Source organism: Vidua macroura, chromosome Z, assembly GCF_024509145.1.
Source record: "Vidua macroura isolate BioBank_ID:100142 chromosome Z, ASM2450914v1, whole genome shotgun sequence".
Taxonomy (NCBI): domain Eukaryota; kingdom Metazoa; phylum Chordata; class Aves; order Passeriformes; family Viduidae; genus Vidua; species Vidua macroura.
In genome coordinates, this window is record NC_071611.1 from 52,272,806 (window position 1) to 52,291,358 (window position 18,553).

The 18,553-nt window shown below is 40.6% G+C and overlaps 1 protein-coding gene across 1 annotated transcript in view; it reads right to left on the reverse strand.

Moving 5' to 3' along the window:
* ECPAS (Ecm29 proteasome adaptor and scaffold) overlaps nucleotides 1-17,843 on the reverse strand; it is a 60,760-nt gene extending 42,917 nt beyond the window's left edge. Inside the window, exons 1-5 of the mRNA XM_054002741.1 lie at nucleotides 16,829-17,843; nucleotides 9,203-9,333; nucleotides 4,537-4,653; nucleotides 3,280-3,398; nucleotides 1,952-2,104 (exon numbers count right to left, since the gene is read on the reverse strand). Coding sequence (XP_053858716.1) covers nucleotides 1,952-2,104; nucleotides 3,280-3,398; nucleotides 4,537-4,653; nucleotides 9,203-9,333; nucleotides 16,829-16,850 — 542 coding nt within the window. The 5' untranslated portion in view covers nucleotides 16,851-17,843. The remainder of the gene's footprint in view (nucleotides 1-1,951; nucleotides 2,105-3,279; nucleotides 3,399-4,536; nucleotides 4,654-9,202; nucleotides 9,334-16,828) is intronic.
* Nucleotides 17,844-18,553: the final 710 nt, after the last annotated feature.

Consider the following 18,553-nt stretch of genomic DNA (forward strand, 5'->3'; position numbering starts at 1 on the left):
TCCGGAATTGAGAAAGACACATAACTTGTCCAACTTGATTATTTTTCTTTAATTAATCCCATGACTCTAACATAAGACAGAATTTGAGACTCTGCTACCAATTATCCCAACATATTCTGCAAGAGCCATAACAATGTCATTGTAAATGAAAACGAACTTTAGTTAGAAAAGGGAAGGGTCCACTGGCATTTCCAGAAAGAGTTCTTAGCTTACAAACCAGAAAAAATTATTTCCTTTGTATTAGAAGTAAATACTTATGCTGTACTACATGAAACTCATGCTAAAAGCTCCAATAACATTTGTATGATTTCTATAAAAAATACAAACCTAACAAGGGGAACAATGAAGCATACGCAACACAAGTGGCAGGAAACATCCTAATGTAAAAAAATAAATAAATGAGATACTATCTTGGACAATGGCAGTTTTAGTACTGGGCAGAGAAGGAAAGCAAAAATAAAAAGTTCACAGAGCTTGTTCTTTTGTAAGACCAGCTAGTCCAGCTGCCCTGTGCTCACCTTCATGCTTTTATAAAAGCCACCCCACCTCTCCATGGAAGATGGCCAAATGGCCTCAAAATTGCACTGCAGAGACCAATAAGAATTCTTTTGCCCTAGCCAGCCTCCCATTTTGCATTCAGCACAGAAGCAACAAAAAGAGGCAAACAATCTCAACAATAGGAATTAATTCCAAGTCTCATTAGTTAAAACTTTATAAGCACTTTATTATGAGCTTTAAACCCTACAGTTAAGCTTTCTGGTTGCTTTACTGCAGCAAACTGGTAAGGCTAAATCACAACTGGACAATAACAGGCCAAGTTCTAACAAGTATAAATTAGCTGTAAACCACTGCAAACAGCTTCACCCCAGGGAGCAAGACATTAAGAGACAGACATCTAGAGCCATAGGCTAACTCAAGACATTCTCTAGCACCTTCTGGAAAGAAAATTAAAACCTTCACCTCCTACTTTCAGCATCTCTGGGTGTTTTCTCAGAGGTCTCTTCCAAACTAAATTATTCTGCGATTTAAAAACTCATGCTTGGTCAGAGTATTAAAAGCATGGAAGGGAGTAAAGTCTCACTGGAAAGCCCAAGGATTTGTCTGTTGAAGCTACCAGGGATGAAGCTAAGGACAATTAACCTGGGCCAACTGAAGAGTGTGAATCATGAACAGAAGAACAGGCGTTTGAAACTGTGAGCTGCAAGATTTTGTATATTCAAACAAAAGGGAAGTGGTCCCCTAATTATCTGATGGAAAGCATGGCCTCCAACAAATTGACATGGAGAAACACCATGTGCTTACTATTTTAAATTTAATCCTTCAGGTTAATCCACTCAGGAAAGCAAGAATTATGAGCTCAAATAGATCATACTGGCACCAATCCTATGAGACTTTTATTGCCAGAAAATAATAGAAATGTGTTCAACTATCAAAATTATTTCTATTTTTTTTTTCAAAGCAAAAGCTCCCCTAGCAATACAAAGACAGAAAAAAAATAGTGGGAAAAACATTTTGAGAAAGTACTGATTTTAGACACTAGAAGGTTCTTAAGTTCCAAGCAGTGATCAGTAAATTCAAGTTGTTCTGTACATTCTTCTTGCTTTCAAAAACAGTGTTCACACTAAAACAACATCACTGCAGTTTGAACATTTTTCACCAGAAGACAGACAGAAGACCAATCTTGTTCAAAGCTTCAACTCTGGAAAGCACAAGTTTTTAATAAACCTTAAAACTAAACTGCAGAAAGATGGGCACACATTTTTGTCAGGCTTCTCTTTGAAAGAGTTGGCTATCTGGTTCTTAAAATTACCAGCTTCTTTTGTACTTTTCTACTCGTTTCTTTCAAGCCAGGAAGAAACAGCACACTTTAAATGTGTTTTCAAGGGTGTAGTTTGTACTATTTCACACATAAAGAACACATCAGTGCTAGAGGAGACTGATATCAACTCACCCATAAGGCATAAGAAGAACATCCAACATGAAGTCCAAAAGCAGCTGTACAGTCTTTGGTTTTTCAGCAAGATTAAACAGAGAAGCTGCTGCTTTCAGTGGTTCAGCAGGGTATTTCATGTGAAAAAGGGTTGGTATTAGAAGATGCATTAGGCTGAAAAACAATTACATTTACTGCAACCATTTAAAAAATCACACCTGTTTACTTATAACATACAAGAGAGAAACCTTTTACAACAAACCTTTTTTTTTCCTTAATAGCAGAACAAGAAAATCTTAACAAAAGTTGAACATATTCACAATCCAATGGCTTCTATTTACCACCTGATGTACTTAAAAATGGAAAGCAGAAGATAAATTAGGATTTGTACTTAAAATGGAACATATGTGTCTGCATGCATGCAGACATCTGGAGAGACAAAGTCACTGTCTTTGTCCAGATTTTTGACAGTTTCATAAGTATGCCACAAAATACAGTATAGGGCTGTCTCATCCTTAAGACACACTGGCAAATGCATAGTACTACTTGTATATACTCGTAAATGCATATACTACTTGTATAGCAGTACAGCCAGATTTTCTAAAGCTCTCTTCACTCATATACTTGCCTTTTCAACAGAGAAAAACCACATTCCAAGTATTTTCACACTAATCTCATGAATGGAGGCAAGATTTTACTGCAAGACCTTTCAGTAACGTAATTTAAAAATATTTTTACATCATTACAGTATGTAAAGTGAACAAAGACTGATTTTCATGATTTTAATGACATTTTCCAATACCAACACAATGTAAACTCATCTCAGTGTAGGTAAGAACCAGGCCCACCCACAGAGGTTCTTAGTATACAGCAGTTCCCAACACTCTTTTTTTCACATACTACAACTTAGCTAAAACTCCTACTTACTTGAAACACTACCTCTCAATTTAGAGTGGCCAATCTGAGACATCTAGCACTGCTCCTGCAGCTGGTAAGAGAGTATCTACTGAAGGTCTAGCCTTAAGCTGAAAACTAGAACTTGATGAAGATGCATGGGGGATATGGACAGGCATTTCACTTCCATCATAACACAGACCTCTTATCATATAGGGAGTCTGCTGCTGCAGATCCTGTATATTATTACAGCATTAGACTATAAGAATTTCTTGTATCATTCAAATGACTGATTTACTGATTCAAATTGTACATGGCAAGAAGTACAATTCTTGCCATGTACAATCCTAAGTCATGAAGACAGCACTTAGGAAAAGAAATCTTTTAACAACTACTAGAAATTATTTTACTAAAACAATACCAACAAAATTCACTCCAAGAGTAAGTAGTCGTACCTGTCTTGTTGTGGTTGAGGTTTCCCTTCCATTGCAGTGAGAAGGGTTGGAGCCAATTCACATTGTTTTTCCACAGGCAGACGGGGGTATCCCATCTTAACATAAATTATGGTAAAATTCTAAAGGGGTAGAAAAAGCACACAGTATTGCAGTAATGGAATAGAACCTCTTCTTGTATGTTCTGTTACATAATTGAGTATTGGAAACAACTTATGTTTTGCAAGACCAATTTCCCAAGTCTAAGACTTATCAGATTGACAACTATCATAGTGGAGACTAAGCAAGAACTAGTCAGAACAGGTCTTGCTGGGCCTCTGCTTTAAAAGGTAAAAAAACCAATGAAAAAAACTCTCTCTGGTTTGTCTTTTTCACTGCCAATTTCACCAAAAGCACCTGCAACTAAGCAGCAGCTTAAAAGAAAGCAAATGTAATGATCTCTCTTACCTATTTCTGAAATAAAATAGAATACAATACTGAATACAAAGCAGTATAGACAAAATTTCTCTTGAAAACATGTTTCTAAATCACCTAATTTAAAAGCTGCAAATGTAGTTAAGAGTCCAGTGACAGGACAGCACAGCAGAGCAATACTGAATACTGGACTATTTAACTGTTATACTGTTCATCTAAATCCAGTCAAGAACCACAGAGGTAAAAGCTGTGTTGATTTAATCACTTTTGTTTCATGATGATGATTAGCAACAGACCTATCAAAACTGAAATGTAAACTGTTTCATAGTTTCAGAAAAAACATTTTTAAATTATTTTCACTTTTTAAATTAGATTGAATAAAATAATCTATGAAAGTTTCACAATCTATAAAATAACATTTTTTTCATCTTGCTCAGCTAAGGTCCTGACCCGAAAACCATATAAAAATACAGATCCTCATGTGTTCAAAGAGATAAAGGTCTTTTAAGTAAAACTCTGATCCTGCAGATATCAGGATAAGGATTGGTAGCTGCTTGCAAAATGCAGCTTTTACCAATGAACAGACCCTTTACAAGACAAGCAATGACAATTCATGCACTCATGAAATATCAAGAGTAATATCAGTAATTTGAACAGCAAAATGCTTTATGAAACTAAGTTTCACCCACACCTATAAAACTGAGTATAAAAAGGCTCTTAAAACATCAACCTCATAACAATTACATACTTGCTAGGAAAACTGACACAGCTAAATACAGGAGCTTTAAAGAATATTTTGCTTGCTAAAGTAAAGCAGCAAACAGTCTTGGAAGAACAGACACTTACAGTGACAAATGACACTGCAGAAGGATCTTGATACTGAACTAGCAATGTCTCTACTGGAAGCTGAATTTTTGGTCGACTTTTGATGCGCTTATTCAGATGAACCAGCAACTCCATGACCTGACAGGAAGATAAAAAAAAAACAACAAAAAAAATGGAAAAAAACCACAGCTAATGTTGCTACTTTGGGGTCCAATCATCAACCTCAATCCATTAGGCAGGCTTAGTATATGCAAATCAGGCCTGATCTAACTGATTATTTCATTTGTAAGAAAACAGCAGCCATCATTTATAGTATTATCTTGAAACCATGCGACTATTATGACAAACACAAAAGTCCCAAACCACACTACAATCAATAACATCCATCAACAGAAATAAAAGAAAGGATTACTGAAGACGACCAGTTCTCTCCACAGTTTGGTTACTATCTGTCAAAACTGTCTCTGGCTTGGAAATCTGCACTCCTGCTCTATATTGAGCTGTAGAATAACTCCAATTCACAAAGCAGACAAAAAAAAAATATCCCCACCCATAATAAAGCCACCAAATAAGTTTATGAAAACTGTTTGGAGAGGAACATTACAGAACTGAAATCCTTCAAACAAGAGGAGAAGTCAACAGGAGTGCTGTGAATGTCAGGCAGAAGCAATGTAAAGTCCTGACTGGGCAGGCAGAGCCATAACAGCAATGCCAATGGAAACAGGCAGCTGCTCGAGGAGAATGACCCAGGGCTCTGACAGACAGCAAAGCAAAACTGGGGCCAGAGTGTGTTGAAATTAGAGAGGTGCATTGTGGTATTCTTCATGATGAAGACTATCAAGCAGTGAAGTTTGGGCCCAGACCGTTGTACAGTCTTTATCCTCAGAGGTTTTCCAAGACCCATCTTGATAAAACCTTCACCTTCATCCAGAACTGAACTTGTAATGGACTGTTTTAAATAGGAGATTGGTCTGGAGACTTCCTAAGGTCCTGCATTATCCCATGATTCTACAATCCCATTAGGTAGTTCCTAAGCATCACCAAAGTGCCATTTGTAAATCTCCTGAAGGTGGTATCATAACTGAATGAAGAAAATTAAAAAACTACAATTTCTACTCTGGAACAATTATCCATTCTGAGAAATCACACTGAACATCTGCATCTTGCTTGCAAACTTTATTAGATTCTCAAAAATGGTGGTGCAAAAAAAATGGAAGTGATGTTAGACAAAGTCAATTCAGTTCTGGCAAAACCAGTCAGAGCCAGTCCTAGATTCATGTTAACTTCAAGCACTTCAAGACAAAAAACCAGGGTGTCCTGTGTTTTCAAGGGATTATTGCCTTGGTCATAGTATGCTGTCCCTGAAGCCCACAATGGAAACTGCAGAACCATATGGATGCTGAGCACCATATGAGCAGCCTCTTAGACACCATCTTTACATCCGCTCCATAACTAGGTCTCAAACAAAATAATGTACAGCTATAATCCAGAGAAACTGCAGAGCTGACTGCAAGCATGTGATCAAAACCAGAGATAAACTAACAAACTAAGTAACACCAATGGCTACCAAATTTTGCAGCTGTAAATTTATTGCAACAGTTACAAATTTATACTATTTTAGAGAGGAAAAAAAACCCTGTCTGCACAGAGCTCTTTGAGAAAGGGTAGGAGATACTATGACAGAACTCAAGAAACATGTTCAAATGACCAATGGTGGCTGGTAAAAAAAGACACGGCTACATTTGGATATGCATGTCTGCATGCATATGCATGGCTGCATGTGTGAGGGTTTAGCTCATGTCCTGTTTCTCTAATCATTAATGTCAAACAAGTAAGCTAAGGATCTGAAGAGTAGTACTCTTCAGTACTCTTGAGTCTGAAGAGCAGTACTCTTCAGACCTGACTCAAGCAAACATCAACACTTTCGACTTCTTCTGTTTTTGCTGGCCTCACACAAGATGCATTTAAAGTGACAACGGTATCCATTTTGGCACAAATGCTCCCAGTGCAAAAAGCACTTCTTGGAGCTCATCTGAAGAAGCAGAGTGAATTTACCCTGGATTAGTTCTTTGTCACCACTAGGATAACTGATTTCGTAGAAGACATCCTAGAGTAAAATTTAACTCATTTGTCAAAACTGTGGTCTGAAAAGGGATTACTTCTTCAGCCTAAATGGATTAAGAAAGTATTAGAAGGCATTAGAAGCTTATCCCCACAATTAGACTATATCCTAGATCTGAAAATGTATGAGGGCAATGAGTTCAAATTACTGCATGTTGCAGCAATAGGGACCTAACAGTCATAAAATTAAGGGCAGCAATAAAAACCAACAAAGGAATACACTAAGGCAACAGGAAGAAAAATTGTAAATTCCATTTCCCCTTTTTATTCTAGCAGTACAAGCTTGAGGACAAAGTAAGTCTGGGGAGTTGAAGTGAAATTAGAACAGAGTCAATCCTTCTGGTGTACTTGTGAACTAAAACATGCCTCTAAAGTTGGGTGAAAGAAGTCCTTGAACAACTGTAATGCTCTACACTTAGCAGTATACTCACAACACACAAATGTTCTTATTTGCTCATATCCCTACAATTAAAAGCTACACTTTCAATTCAATCAAAATTATGTCCGTTTTTAAATCATGGTTAACTATAATGGCACACTTTTTTATTGCTGTTGGCGACAGGTTTATGGGTTTTTAACCACAACAATCACTGCAGGAGAGATAAATTACATGGGGGGGGTCAGTTTTGTCACTGGTAATAGGAGTCACTGGGTTAATAAAGAGTTTGCCCTTCTCTTTCCATTCTATTTCATTAGCTTTATTAGATCAGCTTTCCAATCACCTGAGTGCTCATGTTAAAAAACACATGTTTTCACTTTGCTTATATTGACTTAACATGATTTATGCTAGTGTCGAACAATAAGCACATTCTTAGTTATCCACCAGGCAAAATTAGCAATGGAAAGTAAGGTATTTGAAAAGGCAGCAGAATTCTTAGCATGTTCTTCCACTACATTAAGCAACATGAAAGAGCAAGAAGATTGACAAGCTGAGTTCCAATATAAGTAATGGAAAACAGGAACATGTACATGGAAGAAATTTACTTGCAGGTTGCACACTACATAGTAAATGTTCACTGATATCAATTAGAATAAAACACTCACAGTCTTCCCCTCACTTCTGTCTCACTAGAAAATTATTTTGGTATGTGAAAAACATCAAATTAAAAAAAAAAAAAAACCAACACATACAGAGCCTTCTTGCTACATTTTGAATTTATTATGAAAACAGAATACTAAAAAAGTAAAATGCCCTTCACTGATATGGCAAGGGTATTCAGGGTAATCTACATGGATGCAATGAATTTGACAAATATCAAGAAGTACATGGAAGTGCTATAATTGCTTGTATTATTATCATCTGTTGAGAAAGAAAATCAAGAGTTTAAACACCTAAAAAGAAGAAGAAATGTATTTTATTTCATTATTCACTCTAATGTAAAAACTATTAACTCCTACCTCTACAATGCACCCTTAAGTAGACTGTGTGATTTCAAAAGGCCTCTTAAAATTTAATTTTCAAAAGACTCCCCCTTTTCTTAATCTTCCAACACTCTCAAGTAAGTGACAACAAATTCCAGCTTAGAGAAAAAGTACATGCAAAAATACCCTAAGAAATTTCATCAGGTGGTTAAATGCCTTTCTTCACAGCTTCAAGCACACATGGTAAGCAGGTATTCAGAAGAACACCCCATCTGAGTTGGAATATCTGTCTTTCAGCACACTGGAATGGCATGACATCCATAGATCCACTTGTCATCACTCTTAGGGCCATGTTTTGTGCAGAACTTTGAGAAAAATCTATGCTAGAGTTACTTGCAGGTTCTGAAATCTGCTTATAAATGCAGTGACAGTATGATCATTTCCCTATTTCTACAAGACAGAGGGACTTATGAAAAGCTTCTTTTCCACCACTAACTCCCAACACTTCATCTGCATTCTGCTCCAAAACATTCCAGTCCACTCCTATTACGAGACCTAAAACCTAAAGCAGGAAACTGAATTCCCCAGTTACATATTAAATTCCACCTCTAAAACTGCTTGGCCCTTGATCCTTATGCCTGGTTACAGGCAAAAACCAAACAGTTTTGGTACATACTAAGGTATCTGAATAAATTTTGTGATAAAGCTGCCTTATGTACCAGGGAACTGATTTTTTTCAGGTAGGTATGACAGTCCATCTTTAAAATTACTTGGTTCTTGCTCTTATTCCAGTTATCAGCCAAATGAATGACATCTATGAGTATGGCTTCATGGTATGTTGTGCACAGAAGCAAGCTTGCTTCACATGTGCCCTAAGTCAGGTGGAAGCACAACAGCCCTGGAAGCCATAGTAACTGTCCCTATGGCAGCAAAGCTTGGTCCCAAGCTAACTCAGAGCTAGCTGGCCTGAAGTGGAAAGAAATACAGCCTCCACACATCTGCAACACCTGTGCTGACACAAGCACTGACTGCTTTGTTTAAGCTCTAACAGGTGTAATGAACCAATTCTCTATTACAGTAATGATAAATTTTCCTCAAAGAGTAATTTTCTCAACAGAGAACATCCAAGCATAGCAAATCATGATACATCACGGCCATTTCCTTCTCCTTGATCAGGACAATGTATGATAAATTGAACCCTTACCTTTTTGCGAACTCCTTCCTGTGTGCTGGACAGCTTGAGAAGAACAGGGGGTAGGAATTTGGAAATAATGTTCTGTAACTGCTCATCTGTTTCTGCATGGCCAAGACGTAAGAACACACGCTCCAGCTGATCTACAATTAATTAAAGAAAAAAAGAAAAAGAGAAACTGGTTGAAACTCAAAATTCCTGTAGCAAGAAAACTTTTTCTGAACATCCCCTAATAAGACTTACAAGAAACACTGCACAATGTCATTTGAGTATTTATATCTCAAATGCACTCATCACAGATTTTTAACACTGAGAAAATGATTCATGGTAGAAACCATCCTGATACCAGAATACCAGGCTTCCAGTACTAGCCTTCACAAGTACAGGAAGACCTTTCCTAGCAAAGACAAAAACAATTAAGGCTGCCTTTGCATGTACAATTCACACACCTGAAAAGACAAGAAACAATCTAGAGTGAAAAATCAGTTTTTCTGAAGCTTGAGAAAACTGTTCCAGAGTAAATTTGATACGCACAGGTTAGGATTACAGGATTATTCATATGACATCTTGACATAGGTTAACCTGTCCAGCACCTGCCCACTGGGGCACTAAGGTCTCCCAGAAAATCTGAACAAATGTTGGCTGAGCCAGTTACTTGTTTGTTACAAGTAGCTGATCTGTTTTCAAAAAGATAGAACTATCATCAATAGAAGTAAGAGCACAAGCATGAAATGTAGGACATAGTGTTGTGATCCTACTATCACTATACAAAGTGGCTGGGGGGTTTCAACTTACCTTCCTCTGGCCTATAGCTGATCTACTCCCCAAACCCAGAAAAGAATGAACAAAAGATCATTTCACAAAAACAGATGACACCAAAATCTTCTGTCAATCGCTCAAGCACAAAGGCTTGCTTTTATAAAAACAAGGTTAAAAGTCCTTATTTTAAGTGCCAACATGCAGCTGCCCCAACAGCTACACCAGAAGCAAAGCAAAGCCTCCCCAGCAACAACAGCATTCCTAACAGCTGGACTGAGAAGAATCCTTGTGCACAGGACCAGGAGCATGTATTTCATCCTGCAGCAATGAAGCCCAGACCCACAGGTAGCAAGGAGACCCAATGCTTTTGAAGGGCTAAAGGTCTTAAGACATCTTATAAAGAGGAAATAATTTCTCCAAAGACTCATGTAAAATAATCTCTAGCAAACTGAGATTAGAGGGAGACCAAGGAGAGGCCTCCTTCAGCAGAGGAGGATCATCGAGCTGACTGTAAAGGACTACAGTGGAAAAAAAAAAAGAAAAAAAAAACCACTTGTATAGGGCAGCAGCAAAGACTGAGGTGAATGGATATGATTAGAACCAAAGTGAACAAAAGGGATATTGAAATGCAACTACAGCTCTAATCAGCAAACCCATGATGATTTGGCTTCAGAAGACTTTACTGTCCTATTTTTAAAACCTGTGTTATCCCTGCATTCATAGCATCATTCCTCCTCTGCCAGATGCAGATTAAACATAAACATACCACTTCCAAGATTTCATTTTCTGCTGAGCAAATATGACAGGCAACTGAACAGAAAGAGAACGATGAAATTTTACTGTCAAGGTAACTACTGCCAAAACTTTGCAGCATCTATACAATAAGCTGAAGATATGAGTCAATCTCATTTCTGAGAGATTTCACAGACCAATCAAGTCATCAGCTAGTCAATGGTTCTATAACACTTATCTCATGTTTCAATTTTTTAAAAAAATCATGACATTTGATTTCTTTTCACCTTCCTTCTTGTGTCATCCTTCCCCCACCCCTCCTGTCCCTCCCATCACAATGAGCCCCCATTCAAGGGCCTCCTTGGTGTCTCACTACCACACAGGCAGTAAGGGACTACAGAAGTCACATCAAGCAGCCAAAATTATTTTAATTAATAAAAACTATAAAATCTTTCCCCTTGGACCTAGAACTCCAGGAGAACACTGCAGATCCATCATTCTCAAGCAAATCAACTGAGGAACTTTCTCAACATGTTCTTTCACACAGTAACAGATCAAAAACAAGTGTAAGAAAACACAACCGAAGTTAGTTCTAAAGCCATTTGTTGGTAGTCACTGGACTACATACAGACCTTCTCTAAGTCAGAGACACTGACAGAGTGCACTTCGCATGTGCACTCAGGGAATGTAGCAATGCACTGAATTACAAGCAGGTGCCCCATTTCCAGCTTCCTCCATTATTCTCGTTTCAAGCAGCCACCGGAATGGTGGAAATAATAATAATATCAAGACCAATAATAACAGAGATCAGGAGGAAAAAAAGCTACCCCCTTCTAAACGCTGTCTATGAGATAAATTTAATACTTTTCTCATACCTCTGCTGCAAAGTCAGTTAAGCCCTAATTCTGTCATCAAATAGTCTTCCTTTAACCACAACCATAACAAGACTCTTCAGCAAATTCAAGGATACTGGTCACCTGGATGTAGTTAAGAAACTGGCCAGGAGTTTGTCAGAGTACTCTCTCATGCTGCCTGATGCAGGCTGTATCCATAGCAGTGAGATAGGAAAACAAAGAGCTATAAAACTTTCCAAGTATTGTACTTCAAACATTTCCTCCATGGTTTTTATTCTACTAACAGTTAAGACCATTTCTCAAGCTGACAGCATTCATTACAGGAAAGCATAAACCCTGGAGATTTAAAGCACCACACACAATGGTCCAGGAAAGTAACTGTGCATGAAGTATCTGCATCTCAGATGCTGCGTCTTGTCTTCATGTGTGCTGCAGACCTCCTGGATGGCATGAGGAAAGTGTTTTTCCCTCCTTTATGTCTCTTTGTCAGCCAGCAAATGGACCACTATGCACCATCAAACAAAACAGTTTGCTCACAACTGGTCTCAACTCCGCACATCATGCATTTCTGAAGTTTTTAAGTATAAAGCTAAAATCTTCTCCATCTGATTTTACAACCTCTACTAGCAACTGAAAAACCGCACAATTGCAATTCAAAGAGCTTGTCTGATAGTAGAAATAAGTAAAACAAGATGTCTAACTTGCTTTACTACATACCAAGGAGAGTGGGAGGGGGGGGCAGAAAGGACAAAAACTGATTGGAAAAAGCCTTAGCAACTGGAAACCAATCTTAGAAACATCATATGTGTGCCACAGCTATGACAGTTATCATTTTACTATGGATTAAAAAACACAACACAACAAAGAATAAGGTGCATGAGTAAAAAAATTGGTAAGTACATTTACTTTTAAAATACGTACAACTAAGTCCATGCAGAATTTGAAACAGTTAATCATGTATTTTGGCACAATCACTTCTTTTCATGCTGCTGTGTAGTACTTTCAAAAAAAACGCTAATTTTGTGGCACTTCCTTGAGGAAAAAAACATGTTTACAAAAAGACAAAGATAAATATGGAGAACTGAATAAAAGGCATTGCATATGAAGATGACATTTCCTTTCATTGTATGTCAAAGAAACAAAGGGGCCAATAAACAAGATATAGCTTTGTATCCCTATTTCCAACACCAGTGTCCTATTTATGTAAATTGACATGGTGTATTTGGAATCTGCAATTCCCAAGTTACCATGGCAATGTATTTTCTATCTGTGAGAAAATACATGTTTCACTTCTTGTTCTTTCCAATCGCCATTTAACACTACAAGGAGGAATACTGGTTTCAGCACTTAACAACCTTGCAAAGACAGAAAAGAAAGGAATCACTTTCAAAACACAGATAATGGATACAAATTCTACAAAAAAACTACACTAACAATGAGACACTAACTTCCAAATCCTGCAATACCATCCACAAAAGGGTCAGCGTTATTTTAAGTTTTGTTACTTCAAAACTGACTTTGTGGTCACCCAAGGTAATGGTAAAACCCCACAGCCTGCTCATAGGAAAAACATGCCCTTTCCTTCCATTTGGTAAATACTGACATGGAGCTCGTCAAAGAGAAGTGAGAGAAGTGAGAGAAAGACAAGGAGGGAAAAAGGATAAAAATATGGATAAACAGTGAAACAGCTACCTCAATACAGCCAGGAATTCAAAGATGTTACCCTCCTTATTTTAATTAGAAAAAAAAAAAAAAAAAAGAAAAAAAAAACCAAAAAAAACCAACAACCACAAACCACAACAACAAAACCTCCTAGCTTTACCGAGGTAGCTATGCCACTGTATATCTGTGTTTTTATCACAGAAATCTCTCAGTTCAGCCAAGCACAGTTCCATTTCAAATCAGTTCCCTCTGGCATTCTCTGGAACTTATAGATGTTATGTACAGCATATCAGTTATTCCACACAGACCCCTCAGCAATGCACATTTGTGTAGCAGAGTATCAAGTAAAACACACACCCTTCCTTTTATGAAAACTGACTCAAGAAACTGCTGGGGCTAGGACATGTCAAACTAGCTGTACTTTGTTAACCACAAAACATCTGAGGAACTAAAAGCAGTGTCTAAGTTCTCTGCAAAACAGAGCAGACCTGTGCATGAAGTCAGAATTTATTTTCACTTTCCTGAGAACTATCAGGTTGACAGATTGGTGGAACTGCTTGCTACAAAATAAATAATTTCTACAACAGTTTCAGTAAATCAGACAAAAACCTCTGAGACACTCCTCTATTACCTGAACACTGCAGAAGCGTTACACAAGCATCCCCCCACATTTTCTCCAAAGGGCCCTACATCAAATAAAGAGTTCTGGGTACAAAAGCATTTCAATTTCACCTCCTGGATGGCAGGGGTAGTTTTAGGGGCAGGTTCCTGCTAAAGCAAAAGGTCTATCACACCCTTTTGTCTCTCTAGAACTAAGCAATTGCTTCTGCATTATTCCACACGCAGAAGAATAAAGTTCTCATCTGCTGTGCAACTACTAAAATAGGAGTCAAATTCTTGTTCAAATGTTACTAGACTCTGGGAGAAAATATAACTAGTATGATTAAAGCAGCAAACAGTTAGGATTTGCTGGTGCTATTCTTGTCTCTACCAGTAACTCCTTGTGTGCCTACAACCAAAAAACTTAAGGGAGCACTTGTACAAACAGGCCGCTCACCAGGTTGTTCTACAAGATTTGACTGGAAAAGGTTAGGAAGGCCTGTTGGAGGAAGGATATATTATGGTTTTTTCCCCTTCTATTCTTTCATTCTATAGAAAAGCTTACGTAAAAGCTTGAAAAGTACATCAGAACCCATGTTGCAATTTGCAATATTCCAGGCACAGGTTCTCCATTTGAATGGATGACTACTATTACTCAAGATTAACTTGCTTCTCTTGCATCTGAACTCTTGTGGCTTTAGGACGAAATTACTAATTATGCATTAATTTTTAAACTGCCATATTTTATGCTGCCTTCAAACAACCTGTCCTCTAGAACGAGAAGCACCCTTTACACAGCATTTACATAGTTTCCATGTTTGACAGGGGCTATAGATAAAAGCTTCCTATAGCCATTTACAATACTACAGGAATATAAAGCAAGGAAATCTGGTTTTCCAACCAAAAACTAATGGTAATTATTTTTCTTATTTCAGGACTAGTCATCATCCTATAAAAGAAAGGACTTCTTTCCATATATGCTGAAATTTAACTATTTGAATGTATCAAAAGACAGCAAGTCCAAATGGAGGCTTAGTTTCTCTCTCTCTACATGAAGTTACTCTTTTTTCCATTAGCTTTAATTATTTTTTTATTTAAGATTATTACAGTACTTTCTATTCAGCAACAGAGAGGTACCACAAAAAACCTAAACTAAACAAAAAGAAATTTCCAAAAAGAGATTTCTCCTCCCACCGAAAGAAAAGATTTCTAAGCAAACCAATAAAATTCTCTCATTTTTGATGGATGTCGTGGTCAAATAACCTGAATGAAATAATGTAATTATAAATGTGAATCTCAGTCTGGGGATATTTGTCTTTCTAGTCCAGCTTAAGAGAAAGGGCTGTGTAGCAACAGGCACATGGCTGAGGACTAATTTTGTGCAGGATCAGATCTGGAGCCTGGAAAGTCAGATTACATACTGATAAAAGCCACGGAGTCACAAAGAAGACATTGACTGGTTTCACCAAAGGGAATCACAATAGCACTGTGAATCTAACAACAGAATCTCTCGGATGACAGAAGCAGTGAGAGCATTCACTGTCCTTACATCAATTTATCCCAGGTATCAATGGAAAAAATATCCTGGCATTTGGGTCCTCCAGTTCTAGGATCTGTACAGGATCAAGATTCTTCTCTACTCCACCACCGGACCTTGGCCACATAAGGGACATCCCCACCATTATCATATCACTCAGCCTAGTTCTAGTAACATCTAACAAAGAGCAGAATTAGGCTGTTGTCTACACATAAGCTTACAATAAAAAACAAACAAACAAACAAAACCAACAGCAACAACGGAAAAATAAACAACAGAGAAACAGCACACAGAAATTCTTTAGAACCGAAAGCTAATAGTGCTCAAATATGCTCAAAGTATTTCTTGTGCCCTTTCTCTCTGACGACTGCCAAGTACTATTTCAGGGCAACCAAAGGCCCTCTCATTTGGCTGAGTCATATGCTATCTTGCTATTACCTCTTCACAGATGAGAACCATCTTTTATGCCAGGCCAGGAAAAGCAAGGGAAGAGAAACCGCTTTTTTTGAAGTTCCATAAGCTTCTCCAAAGAGCAGCTCATCGGGTGCTTCCCCAGAGTCTCTGAGAAAGGGTTTTGGAGAGGACAAGAAGGCAGCTCCGAGCTTCGCTATCCCGAACGCTCGACGGCAGCGGCACCTCCGGTCATATGCCGAGCACCGCAGGGGCGGCCGCGACGTGCTCTCGTACCCACCGCCCGGCACAGCACTTCAGGGCGCTGGGAGAACCCGCCCCGGGACGTGCCAGCCTGCGTTGTGTTCACACCGCTGCTGTGGCTCAAACACGGCAGTCGCACAACGCAGGGCGAGAGCACTGACGGGCAGAGGCGGTGCCGCTCGTGCCCCTTCAGGAGTGGTGGGAGGCCGCACCCCCGGCGCCGGTGGTCCCGGCAACCCCAGGCTCCGTCCCGGCCAGGAGCTGCCGCTGCCTCCCCGCAAGGTCACGCAGCCGGCGTGAGGGTCTGGGGATGCGGGAGGTGCCGCTGCTCTCGGTTTCCGCTTTCCGAGATGGCCTCCCACGGCCGGTCCGGCCCCGCTGCCGTCACCGCCCGGCCGGGCCTGGGGCCGGGCCCCATCGCGGAGGAGACCTGCGGCGGTGAAACCCCAGGTCGCCCGCCCGCCAGCCAGCCCCCGCTGCGAGTCCCTGCCCCGAGAGCACTTACTGAGCTCGTCCTGGGCGGCCGCGGCCATGTTGCCGGCTGGGGAGGGAGGGGAGGCGGCGAGAGACGCCCCGCGCCTCCCACCCTATTCCGGCACCGGCACCGGGCCGGGCGTCTCTCTCCTCCTTCTCCCTCTCCACCTCTTCCACCCCCTCCTCCTCCTGCTCCCGGCGGCTCCCCTCGATAGTGGCAAGCTCCGTTCTTCTGTCACCGCCAGTCTACATTTAGAGACACCTGCTGTCCCCACCGCCCGCCCCCGTCGCGTACACGGCCCGGCCCCGCCGCCGCCGCCCCGCCCGGCGAGCCCCGAGGAGGAGGTTTACGGGGGCAGCACTGACCGGAGTCCGCGCTGACCTCCATGGCGGCCACGCCGGCTCCGCGCTCGGCACGGCGGCTCAGGAATGGAATGGGACGAGAGCGGCGTACGGCGCCCCCGCGCGGCCGTGAGTGCGCTAGCGGGGAAGGGCGGAGAGCCCCGCCCACAGCCGGGAAAGGCCCCGCCCATCGAAGGGCATGGTCACGCCCCCCGCCACGGCCGCCGCTGCCGAGCCTCTATTCCAGAGCCATTTCCCGAAGGGATAAAGCTGCCCCGTAGAATTCTTCCCCTGCCGTTCTGGGGTTATTCAGAGAGACCACCACACTGCGTCTTTCTCCCAAACTCTGCCATGCCATATCTGATCTCTTTAAGGAGCATCCTGCAACATGCCCTAGCCGAGGCGTCGCTGGGGCACCTCTGGAAGCAGACAGCGTGGCGCCCGCTCCCCACCTCCCTTACTGCTTCCTGCAGGCGGCACGGGGCAGCTGGTGACGTTTCCCTAAAGCTCCAGGGCCAGTCCCAAGGCAGACGTGAGTTCAAGTGACACATGTCAGAGGACTAGCTTGTTTCTCGAGTCAGGGAAAAAAAAAAAAAAAGGTGACAAAAGCTTCCATGCACCATTTCTGCTACATCTGTGCAATGTTTCTGGCTGAGCTGGAGTTCATTTCCCCCACAGCAGCCCTGACCTTACTGCACTTTGCACTGATAATTGGAAAGGTGCTGATAATACACCAGCTGCTGCTCAGCTTTGGCTTTTGCTGAGCAGCACTGGCACAGCATCAGCGCTGTGTCTCAACATTCCTCCCTCCATCAAGGGGGCTGGGGGTGGGCAAGATCCTGGGAGGGGACACAACCAGGCCAGCTGACCCAAACTGACCAAAGCCATATCCCATGGCATATGATGTCAGCTCAGATACAAAAGCTGAGGGGAGGAAGGAGGAACAGGGGGCATTAATTTTCTACAGTTTTTGCATTCCAAAACAACCTCTACAGTCCTGAAGTCCCACTCCCCAGGAAATGGCCAGACATGGCTTGAGGCTGGGAAGTAAAGAATAAAATTATTTTCTTCCTCTTTGCTTGTGTGTGCATAAATTTTCACTTTTGCTTTAGTAAACTGCCTGATCTCAACCAACAAGTCGTTTTCCATCTTATTCTCTCTCTCCCATCCAGCTGAGAAGGGGAATTGATAGAGCAGCTTGGTAGGCACTAGCCACCCAGCCCAGGTCAACCCACCACAATTTTTTAAGGTCATGGTCTGAGGAGTTGACTCACTGCCTCCAGTGCTGAGAGGCTGGGCTCTAATGAGCTGTAAAGAGGTGGACTTTTTTTTTTTTCTGAGGAAGCAGATTTGGGACCCATCTACAACTGATGTAAATTATAAGCATTTATTATTGCAGAAAGGAGACAGGCAGAGGAGGAGACCAGATGTTGCTGTTGAGGCAGGGACAGGAATGAAAATTACTCCAAGTTCAGAAGGAAAAGAATGATCGGAACTTTATTAACAAGTAGTGTTCCTCTTTTATAACCAGGATTGTTAAGGTGAAATATGATTGGTCTCAAAGTAAAAACATTTCACACCATTGGTGCACTATGAATAGCACATGGTGGTAAACATATCTATAAACAATATGAACAGAAAGAGAGATAATCAGTTGTTTACATTCCTCTCAGACTTTTTCCCAGGCTTAGCCTGGTAGAAATCTCTCTCCTTTTTTCTCTGACTGAACTGAAAATATCTATAACCAGC